This window comes from Protomyctophum parallelum, assembly GCF_964188405.1.
Source record: "Protomyctophum parallelum genome assembly, chromosome: 11".
NCBI lineage: Eukaryota > Metazoa > Chordata > Actinopteri > Myctophiformes > Myctophidae > Protomyctophum > Protomyctophum parallelum.
This window is the reverse complement of record NC_139707.1, coordinates 39,719,525-39,731,287: the sequence shown is the minus strand read 5'-3', so window position 1 is coordinate 39,731,287 and position 11,763 is coordinate 39,719,525. Positions and strand designations below refer to the sequence as shown.

At 42.5% G+C, this 11,763-nt stretch overlaps 2 protein-coding genes across 13 annotated transcripts in view; one reads left to right on the top strand and one right to left on the bottom strand.

Moving 5' to 3' along the window:
- Positions 1-5,291, top strand: part of usp9 (ubiquitin specific peptidase 9) — a 53,319-nt gene extending 48,028 nt beyond the window's left edge. For 8 of the 12 annotated variants that reach the window (XM_083776488.1, XM_083776498.1, XM_083776497.1 and 5 more), the window contains 4 exons: positions 30-242; positions 924-1,034; positions 2,338-2,439; positions 3,179-5,291. In XM_083776488.1, coding sequence (XP_083632614.1) covers positions 30-242; positions 924-1,034; positions 2,338-2,439; positions 3,179-3,424 — 672 coding nt within the window. In that variant the 3' untranslated portion in view covers positions 3,425-5,291. The remainder of the gene's footprint in view (positions 1-29; positions 243-923; positions 1,035-2,337; positions 2,440-3,178) is intronic. The other 4 variants (XM_083776490.1, XM_083776489.1, XM_083776499.1 and 1 more) reach the window with 1 other exon arrangement.
- Positions 5,292-7,286: 1,995 nt separating this feature from the next.
- Positions 7,287-9,319, bottom strand: rpl8 (ribosomal protein L8). Its single transcript, XM_083776188.1, has 5 exons — positions 9,149-9,319; positions 8,890-9,031; positions 8,250-8,468; positions 7,695-7,810; positions 7,287-7,498 (listed from the first exon to the last, which is right to left on the bottom strand). The coding sequence occupies exons 1-5, from the start codon at positions 9,284-9,286 to the stop codon at positions 7,340-7,342; spliced, it is 774 nt and encodes a 257-aa protein (XP_083632314.1). The 5' UTR covers positions 9,287-9,319; the 3' UTR covers positions 7,287-7,339.
- Between the last annotated feature and the right edge of the window lie 2,444 nt (positions 9,320-11,763).

The following is an 11,763-nucleotide window of genomic DNA, read 5'->3' as shown; positions in this document are numbered from 1 at the left end:
TGTCTGTGTCTGTGTCTGTTGATCTGCAGAGTAATGGCGACCTGAAGCGCAAGTGGACATGGGCAGTGGAGTGGCTAGGGGACGAGTTGGAAAGGAGGCCATACACGGGGAACCCCCAGTACACCTACAACAACTGGTCCCCTCCCGTCCAGAGCAACGAGACGTCCAATGGCTACTTCCTGGAGCGTTCCCACAGCGCGCGCATGACACTGGCCAAGGCCTGCGAGCTCTGTCCTGAGGAGGTAATGGTCTTGTCTGAGGCCACACCATCGAACACAGACACAGTGTGTGCTCCCACGCCACCTATTTTACAGTGACATCCAAGATTAACCTTTAACCTGATTATGATTATAAAGATGCATTCAAAGCAATACGGAACTTTATTCTTGCATGTCACTATTGCATGCATAACAATAAATTGAGTTTGTTCGCATTTATTTCTCGCCAATATAGTCCCGACATATTTTGAGTAGACATATTTTGATTGATTTATTTCCCCCCGCTTTCTCTAATGTGTTGTCTTTTATCATCATAATGAGTCTTGTGATTGGAGTGTTGAACAGCTAAGTAACAAAATGAATGAGTTGAGGTTACGTCTAGAAACATTGATTTCCTAAATTAAGTACTTTTTGCTATAGATAGGGCTTTGAGTTTTCGACACTTTTATTTACAGTTTATTGGCCCCCCTAGATGTGTACAATTGATAAGTTTTACTTAGTCTTATAATTTTAGGTTGACCTTGTTTTTTGTTGCAAAGCTCTGATATTGTTTGTAACCTGATTGATTCTGCTCGTAATTGACAGTATAATTGCCGCTATTCATAATATTGGTCGACGTAAAAATTTGATAACTAAACCAGACAGACTTGTAGCGTCTAATTGACACCTGTGGATATGCAATATTAACTGCCATTTCAAAAATAGTGTCACTTAACGAAGCACGAGGTGGTGTCTGAAGAAGGTGCCGCGATGCAGAAATCATCCTTGCCACAGCAGCTTTTGCCAGGGGAGAGGACAGGACAGCAGCATCACACTGTAAGACTCATATACCCCAGCAGCAAGCTTCCTCTGCCACTGTTCTGCCATCCTACGTCCTCTCTCCTTGTCCACTAGTATAGCAACATGAAAGAAAGATAGCCAGTCATTGTTCCCCTAACTCTGATAAACATGATGGCTAATGTACAATTTATTTTAAGCGCCATAAGAAGTAGTATTTCTAAAGCTCGGGACAAGTGAGGAGACTTTTTAGTTTATTTCATGTCCTATTGTGGTCCAAAGAATCCATGTTGATTGTTCTGCCTCCCCAACACACTCAAACCAGTGTAGCCAACAACCTGCACAACTGATCGAAAACTCGAAGCCTTGGCTATAGCTAAAGATGAGCTAGGATCAATTCATCTTTATTTCAAATTGAAGCTAGAAATACTGCAGGAGTTTTGTTCTGGAGTCTTTTATGCTAGCTAATATCTTCACATTCACTTACCGGTAATATAATACTGCACACTCTTGAAATGCTTCTTTGTCGATCTGTCAACAAGTAAACCGCTGATGTGATCACCTTGAAATTGACTACCTAAGAATAATGTTCACGACTTCACGTATGAGTTTTGAGGGATCTCAAGATAGACGACAAGATTTTAACCACTTTTTACTAGGTTGGTTGGTTATGCTTAAGTTCTTCTTGTCTGTAATGTTAAATATTAATTGAAAATTCCTTGCCAATGAACTTCAAACTATATCCAATTGATTGCAATGAGCTAGAACAGAAAGCAGCAGAGAAGGCAGAAAAAGGATGGTGCTTAGTCATTAGAGTCAATGGTTGACCATTACATCTTGCAGAACGTAATGTCAGCTTGTCCCAGTCAAATGTGGTAAACCTTTTTCCATTTGTCTTTATGCCATGTTGTACGGTGTTCATTACTAGATACTGAAATGTGTGACAGCAGCATACATAATTACCCAGAAAGACTTAGCAATATGACATCGAGACCTGAGCCCACATAGTCTGTAGAGGATGTTTGATTTGAACAGAGAACATTGTATTGCATTCTACTGTTCCTGTCTATGTAGAACCAATGTGGATATCCATCTCCATCATTAAAAAATACACCAACACAAAACAATACCTCGTTAATTTGATATGACTTTTCACACTTGCACAGGTAAATAAAATAAAACGTGAAAGCACTCACAAAGTCACAATGCATTTCAGACTAGAGACACACTTCCACATCATTCACAGTGGTCATTTTTTGTGTGTGTGTGTGTGTGTGTGTAAAGGATTGTAAAGTCGATTTTCATAATATGTAGTGGATAACCAATCTCGTACAACTCCCAGGAGCCTGATGACCAAGAAGCACCTGAAGACCAGGACTCCTCCCCACCAGAGGACACCTCTCTCTACCCACACTCTCCTGGAGGAACCACTCCGTTTCAGCAGGTAGACTCAAAACATTTTATTTTTCCTTCATTGCTGTCAATGTCATGAAAGGTGCTATACAAAGTTTACAAAGAAGATGCAGATGGTAATACAAAGAGAGGTCGAAGGCACTCTGTTACAGTCAAGTAAAAAAGCTTTTATTTAAACTGCATAAGCTCGGCAAAGAGCATTAAAAAAAGACCTACGCGTACAATGTCATGACGTCATTATATAGCGACCACAGGTTAACGATCATGATTGAAAACACTTGGAGAACAATCAATGTCAGAACAATCAAATGTCATACATGCATCATAACATAATTATGTGCACAATATTTTCAAAATTCATGAAACATGACCAAAATACCAATACAAAATATAAAATAAAAAATAAATAAAATGTAAGAGACAGATCCCCTGAGATGTAACACCACAGAAGTGAAAAGTGTGTGAGGAAGAGGAAACCCCTTTAGAGAAAAGGAGAAATTTTGATTTTGTCATCGAGACCTGGGAAGTTTGTGGCTTTAATCCAGAAGTTTTCTCTCTCTGTCTGTCGCCGCCTCTCACCGTTTTAGGGATGATTTCTATAGCAATAATGTTTAAAGAGCTTGGATTGGTGTGATGAGCCTCTTTGTAGTGTACAGACATGGGATAATCTGGGTTCCCAGTTCGATGCAGAGAATTACAAAAATAAATAAATGAGAATAAAAATTAAATTTAGTCTTTGGCTGATTCTCGTTTGTTTTTATTCTCCTCAGCAGAACAACCACCCCCATGGGCAGCCTTACACGGGGCCTGCTGCCCAGCACATGAACAACCCTCAGCGCCCTGGGCCTGCTACTGCGCCAGCGCCAGGCCCGACCCAGACCCAGACCCCAGGCCCTGGCCCTACTCCTGGACCAGGCCCACGAGCACAAGAGAACTGGGAGAGCACCGAGGAGGTCGCCCCTGCCCCTGCCTCCACCTCCACCTCCACCCCAGCGCCTGGCCCACCTAAGGAGTAAACGTCCCTGTCCCACCCCCACTCCTCTGCTGTGCCTCGAGCCTCCATCGTCCTGCTCTCCCTCCTTATCCTCCGGTTGACAGAGCTCCTCATCGGGACACTTGCTTTCTCTCGCTGGCCCCCCAGGGCAGGGCAGAGCTATGCCTCCCAGCCCCTCTCTAGGCCACCTCTGGGAGTCTCTCCTCCATCAGCCTGCTAGTCAACCTGGGGAGGCGCTCTTCCCTGGCCTGGGGATGCCTAGCCCTTCTGACTGGGGCCTGTTGGTGTCTGCAGAGGCGGGGGAGTGGATAAGAGCGAACGAGAACAATTTTACCCAGACCTGACGATGCTGATGCGCTTGTCTACATGATGAAAAGGTGTACATAGTATGTTAATGTCTTTGACTATTCAAATCCCCAGTAGCATAACTGTGTCTGGTTTGCTGTTGGGAGATCTAGCAGATCTGATGGAAAAACAAAATGGATACTATAAACAAACAAACAAAAAAGAAAAAAAATGTAAGAAGACAAAAAACTCCCTTTTGTTTATCACCCATGCTCAGCAGTGAGGTTTGGTCTGCCATTGGACGGTTACTGGTCATTCAACTGTAGGAGGACGCATTGTTATTATCATAATTATAATATTATTAAACTCCTTGGCAACCTTATGACCCATGCCAAATCAACTCACAGCGCTGTGGTTGGTTTTAGTGTGAGACGTGGAATGGTTGGGTGAACTTTTATGGTGTTTGGTTGATGTGAAAAAGCGGTGATGCAACATTGTTCTGAAACTCATTGCCTTTCTCTTTTTTTCCTTTTTTTTTTTTTTCTGGTAATTCAATCCTTTTGAAGCTCTAGTTAATATGCTGTAACATTTAGCATGGCTTCTCACCAGAATAGTGTAGCCCAAGGGAAGACTTGTGTTCATAACAACCTACAGCTGTCGTTCCTAATCCACAGCTCCAGAGGGGACTTAATCTTTTTTTTTATTATTATTTAAATTCATCTACCCCTTGAACATTGAGGGCGATACTTTGAACCAATGTATGACTAAGTGGCTTTTCAATTGCACATTATTATGATCCTACAACTTCACATTCGGCAGTCAGTTTTTGGTGGGCTAGACAGCTTCGTTTTCATTGATAGGAATTCTGAAAAATGAAAAACACATTATGCAACAGAATTGCTACACCAGACTACCTGGTGTATGAATAGACTGTGTGGTTTGCTTTTCTGTCTCCCATAGGCCCTAGTCTTAGACAGACTTCTTGCCCGTCGTCTTCCATTCTGCCATGGAGCTGGCCAGTCAGGGCGTCTCAACTTTAACCCAGGGTTACAGTGTCTCGAGACTCCCTCTCCCTCAATGGAGAATTGGTTACACAGCAGGGTTGTACCATAAGAATAGCGGCTGGTTAGTCATGTTGCAACTTGAGCTGACGTGTAATTCTGTAGGAGTAAAAAGGTAACCATCAGTAAATACTGTATTTAATTGGTAACTTGAATGCGTGTATTTTTTGGATTTCATTTTATTATTTTTTGTCAAAAAACATACCAAATACTCCTGCAAATGAAAATATTCTGCCCACCGTATTATATTTAAATATTTTGCTCTTATTTTATAGAATTTATTTTGTTGTATTTCACTAAAAAAAATAGAATTTGATTTAAGAGGAACATTTTTGTCCTTGTGTTATTTTTAAAGAAGATATTGACTGTACAGAGTTCTGCGCCCTGTTTTTTGCCGACTTTTGTTTTGGCCATGGTGTGACGTTGAATTCTGGAGCTACAGTCGCGATGTGAACTTTCACTTTGTGAGGTTTTTTTGTGCACAGAAATATAACAAAAAAAAAAGCATTGCGCCCTTAGCAAATAAAGAACATGGAATCTTGACTGCGTCTCATTTGTACCGATGCATGCAGCAAATCAGAGCAGGTTTCCATTTGCAGAATCTCATTTTTTAGTTTCTAATCATATTTCATCACAAAGTGCATTCATATTACGTTGACATGGTAACAGGGTGAAGTATGAGTTGCTGTGAGGTGCTGTTTTATAATGGATTGAGGACTGTGAAGTTCATGATATGGGCTGGCAAAGGGATATGCATCAATATACTTTTAAATTAAAGTCAATGGACACCATGTGATCATGTGTCATTTGTTTAAGGGTCACTTGGGATGGATACATGCAATGTGATTTGTCCTTTCCTGTATTCTATAAACCACACCATCGTTGCTGTCGGCTGGAAACGAGCTCCATTAGATCAAATTTAGTCTGTATTTATAAAATGGACAGGTTGAGCTTGTAAATGAAAAATCACACCTGTGTGAACCGAGTGTTGCAACTCCCCTACCCCCCCCCCCCCCCCTCCTCTCTCTCTCTGCTCCGTCAGATTAGCTTTATTATGGATATCAATGAACCTAGACAGTCAGCAGTTGGATTTGCGTCCAGCAGGTGGCAGCCATGTCACATACTTCTGTCGTTCCAATTTCATGCATGCGCACACCACTCGTGCTCTTGACTGATACACACATGATACACACGGACATTCCTGGTTGTAGGAGTGGTTGCACCACTCAAAAACTAGAGATTCATGGTCTCTGCCCAACATACTTTTCCTAAGCAGTAAACATGTAAATCAATGTAATTACCATTAGTAAGATGCAATAGGATACTAGGCCTTGATTGTGTAATCATGTGTAGTTCCAGTAAGATACTGTTCCATGATGTGTGCGGTGGCAGTTGTAGGCCAGCCACATTCTGGATGGTCTGGTGTACTGCTGCCAGGGCTTTATTACAACAGATAAACTGGCAACAGAGTTCCCACACATTACCAATGAATTTCCAGAATATTTAATCCAATTTCCAGGCCTATATAACAATCATTAAGTGCAATGAGTCCCTTACTATGTGCAATGCCCAGACAGGCAGTGTAGCAAATAAAGCATGGTATAATTCCATTCCACCACCTTGTGAGCTTGTAGATCTGTCACATCCAGTGCACATTTGGCAGAGAATGACTTTACATATTTTGTGTATGCCGTTTTGGAAAATGTTAACTAAATGTCTATAGCTGTTTTTAGCCCAACAAGTGTTTTTTGTGCAAAACTAATGCTTAGATTCAGAATCATGAAAACCCCCTAGTTTGACACATCACATGCTACTTAAAGCATGATTAAATTTTGCCGTAGTCACATGCCAGTCATGAAAATTGCCCAACATATGCAAGTTAGCATCCGGCAGTTTCTAAATGCTGGGGACCCAAACTCGACATTTCTAACATGGGTTCAACATTCTGGCAAGTGGACTATATCCTAATATCCTTCCCAGATAAATTCCAAACCTTTTCCACGACTGGAAATAGTCCCCCCCCCCCCCCCAAACTGCAAAATATTTCCAGGAATGTCATGACCACAGGAGCCCTGTGGCAATAATTTTACATTCTGGCTAATTTCAGCAGGATGTTGCTCTGGAAAATGCTACTAATGAGATTGAACAATGTATGTTGACTCCTGAAATCTCTCCACATAAAAGTTGGAACCCAGCCAAAACACCACCGTTGAAGCATGGATATTCAGTGTGTAATGAAAAGCTACTGAACCAACATTAACTTAGACATGTATCCTTACATTAGAAAATCAAATTTGCATTTCATTTTTGAGGGGTGCTAGCCCCTCCTATGCCCAGCTTTCCGGGTTTGTGTAAACACACAAATTGTGATTGGCCAGAACGAGATGTATGATAAGAGCACCCCTCACTTCACACAGGTCATTATAAAAAGAAAAACTATGCCACATTGACACTGGTTAAACTGCTATGGTTAAAGGGTAACATTTCCTCACATGACCTTGATGTATGTGGTGGAACAGAAGAGCCCAACACTTCAGGTTCTTTTAGAACTTTTTATTAACAAGAAACACAAATAGTTCTTAGAATCACAATTAGTTCTCCTTATCCTGGACAGTCTTTGTTCCACGCAGTCTGCCTGTACGACGGGCAGCAATAAGACCGACCTTGCGACCAGCAGGTGCGTCCCTCCTGATGGTTGAGGGCTTACCAATATGTTGATGGTTACCACCACCGAAGGGATGCTCAACAGGCTGCACAGGGAAGAGCACATCATGATGCACAAGGTTAGTTAAAGGGAATTCTATAACAAACTAATGTACTTGGACTGAACATCCTCAAATGAAGAAAAGTCTAATTCCATGTTTAGCCTGAGAATTGCAGTAATGTTGCATAATTCGTTTTTATTGTACTCATTGACATGTACACTAGAAATGTATGTCCACTTACGTTCATGGCCACACCACGGACACGAGGCCAGCAGTTCCTCTTGGCCTTGTACTTGTGGTAAGCACGACCAGCCTTCAGGATGGGCTTGTCAATACGTCCACCGCCAGCAACCACACCTGGTGAAGACGAGGCACAACCATTACTCACAAAGCACACAACAGGACTATGCACCACTGACATATGCCACTCCAGCCCTTCACCATCCTGTCATTTAGGTAGCATTACTACACTACTATACCGAAAATATATAAATATTAAACAGAAACTAATCTTTCTGATCTAGGTTAATCGATAAGCCGTTTTCACTCATCTTACACACACAGAATTGTCAATTGTTTTAATAGATTTTTCATAATTTACTAAATCAGTATGATTCACCACATAATCCTGTATTTGTAGATCGATCTTCCATTTTCCTTTGTTTTTTATTGTTCATTAATCGTAATCGAGGTGAATGAGAAGTTTGACATTAAATCAATATCACGATTATTTCATATCGCTCAGCCCACCCATGCCGATGACAATTCAAATAAAATTCAAAGTAATGGTCCTTACCAACAACAGCTCTGTTGGCAGAGCCAATGACTTTCTTGGAGCCAGAGGGAAGCTTGACCCTGGATTTCTTGGTCTCTGGGTTGTGGGAGATGACTGTGGCGTAGTTTCCGGATGCCCTTGCCAGCTTGCCCCTGTCACCTGGCTTCTCCTCCAGGCAGCAGACGATGGTACCCTCAGGCATCACACCAACAGGCAGGACATTGCCAATGTTAAGCTGAGCTGTGGGATGAACAAGTGGGATGAGACCAGCAGCAGGTTGGAGTCTATTCATGCCCCATTGTCACTATACTAAATCTAACCTAATCGTTATTCATTACAAGAGACACAATCTTCTCAAGATTTATTTGTTTGCTTCCCAGGGAGACAAATCACTCCCTCACGGTCTATAGCACCAGTAAACATAGGACATTTGCTAAATTTGCCATCAGACGGCAGCGGCGCCCACATTTGTAGGAATGGTGTACCATTTTGCCTCTCGTAGTGCCAAATGGGATGGTCTAATTGTCACTCTAATCCTTCTAAATCAAACATATTTGGTGTTTCTTTGAGATGACAGGGAAAACATTGACTAGGATAGATGCCATCTTTGAGCATACACAAACCTAGTGAAACAATGTCTGTCTGCGGTTTAGGCCCTTACCCTTCTTGCCACAGTAAATGAACTGTCCAGTGTGGATGCCCTCGGCCGCAATGAAGAGCTCTGTCCTCTTCTTGAAGCGGTAGGGGTCACGGAACGTCACCTTGGCTAGGGGAGCGCCACGGCCAGGGTCATGGATGATATCCTGTGGGAGGGGCAGATAAATAACAAGGATAAATACCCTACGATACTGGCATGAAGACAAGCTCAGGTCTGTCTGCATGAGTTAAATTAAGTTGTTTCTGTGTGCATTTAGTGTTACCTTCACGATCCCCTTGATGTATCCATGACGTTCAGCAAAGTCAATGTGACGGAGTTTAGCAGCACCTTTTCTGTGCTTCACGTGAGCTCTGAATACAGAGCCTGCACCTTTTCTCTGTCCCCTGATCACACGACCCATTGTGTCCTAAAGCAAAAGACATGTAAGTTAGTTTAAGTATGTCACAGTATAAGATAAGACTGCATCACTCAATCCTGACATCATAATTCGTCACGGTGGTGTCAAATCTATTGTCTATCAGACATATACATTGGTTTAGTTGACCAACATCCGATGCACTTATACCGACGCCAACATTGGCACTATGCTAGTCAGGCTGCGAATCACACCAACTCTCAGTGGCCTCCTTTTTATTACATTTTGTTTCCTTAAGACAGATAAGACTATCTACCTACCTTTACGTAATTATGTTAATAAAAATAAAGCCGGTGAGAAGAACTGGCATGAAGCGTGATTCACTGCTTGATTAGCATGCTAATGTTAGCATTGCCGCAGCAAATCTGGCTAATAAAGGGCACACATTTAAAGTAATCGCTTTAAAGCATTAATATCGGATATTGTCAAAACATATATAAGATACGTTTGAAGGGAAAGGTTTATCATGAATAGCCCTACTGCCGGTCTTGTTGCGATCACTTCACAAAGTTCACACTGATCGTACTACGCCATGTCATCATCACGGAGTTCCACACAAATTATAGATATCAAAACAAGAACGTGATCTTTAAATAGTAATTGAGCCGTACTCTTCTGACTTTGTTTTGTATGATCTAGTGGTGATTTTGGATGGATGGACCTTAAATTAACATGATTTAGATGAGATATTGTAAAGAGAATTAGGCCGAAGCTCCCATACCTAAAATCCGTTGACGGAAAGAGGAAGTGTAAGGAACAAGCGTCTGTTTTCTTCCGGGGGAACACGCCAGGGGTGTCATGGGAAATGTAGGCAAGAGTATACTCTGTCTGTTTATTACTTGACAGTTGCAAACAGTACAGACTACAGACGGTACATGGCATAATGCTAAAAAGGATTTTGACATTTTGTCCAATTTGCTGTTAAATCTAGATCTATGACATTCTTGACAGATGATTTACGGATATGTAGTCACTAGTTAGTTTAATAACCCCTGAATACTGAATAGCCTACTTTTGATAACTAAATAATACACCTTATTTTAAATAAACTAGGGCGATGCCCGTTGGGCCTCTACAGCGGTGCCCGTTGAGCACTGGCCAACTTGGAACGATGCAAGTTGGAAATGAATGCCCCACCCAGATATTATGCATTGGAGCCTCTACAGCGATGCATGTTGGGCACTGGCATACTTGGAACGATGCAAGTTGGAAAAGAATGCCCCTCCCTGTCCCTTTTATGCCCATATATGGAGTTTCTTTGTCAGGCATGCCCAAATATGGAGTATATGCAGACCAGAGCAATGCAGACGTCAGAATTATGTCAAAACAGGCCAGCTCCATATATGGACCCTGGGCAGGGGCCCTGTCCAGAGCCTGAACAGAGGCCTTTTTGGTGCAGTTCTGGACAACCGTGGGTTCGACCGACTTGACACTGGGCAATGCACCTCCTGCGGTGGTATGGCACGCGTGTGTCGAATTTGAAGTCGGTGGGGCGAACGGTTCTCGAGTTACGTGGATTACACACAGACAGACAGGTAAGGCCAGCTCCATATACAGTATATATATATGCCGGCGGAGCCCATGTCCAGATCCCGGGCAGAGGCCTTTTTGTGGCGGTTCTGGATAACCGTGGGTCAGACAGACAGAGACATGGTGTATTTACAGATAGATAGATAAATAAGTTCCACCGATACTATACTTTCACTTTAACATTTTGCAAGTTGTAAGGCAAGCTGGATTCACAGAGTTGAGAAACTGCTGAGAAATAACAAGAAAATCTGCACACCAGAATGCTGCTCTCATAGTAGGCCTATTTATTTTGTATTCTTTTTGTACCAAAATGCACCCAGCCCAGCAGGACAGGATATGCGTGCCTTTTGCCTTCTCTTTAGTGACACCTTTTTCAAACCAGTCAGACTTGTGTATTCGGATAACAGGGGTCTGGATTGAGAAAGGGGGGTCCTGCTGCTGAGCTCTCAGTGGTGGGTTGACATTGGCATTGTTTAAAAAGGTTGCTGGTAACACCTCTTCAGTTTTTCAACCCCACCTCACAGTCAATGACCCATGAATGTCTCACTCCATAATGTGACCCTCCCACCTCCAGCTCAGCGCATCATCAAGACACAGGCACCACCCCATAGATATTAAAATAATCACACCTGTGTGAACTGTGAAGTGAGGGGCGCTCTTATTATCATACATCATCTCATTCCGGCCAATCACAATTTGTGTCCTCACCTTCGTCTTCAATGTTTGTGTTTACACAAACACTCAAAGCTCATTGTCAGTGGCATTCAATGTTTGTGTTAAACACAGTGACTATGTCTCCAACGAAGGCGGAAGTCAAGCGGAAGTGCGGAAGGCACGCTGCGTCGCTGCCCAAGTGACGTCACTCATGCTTCTCCTCCATGTCTCTCGCTGCCGCTCAAGTGACTACTGGCCAATCATAGCGCGTCTTTTCC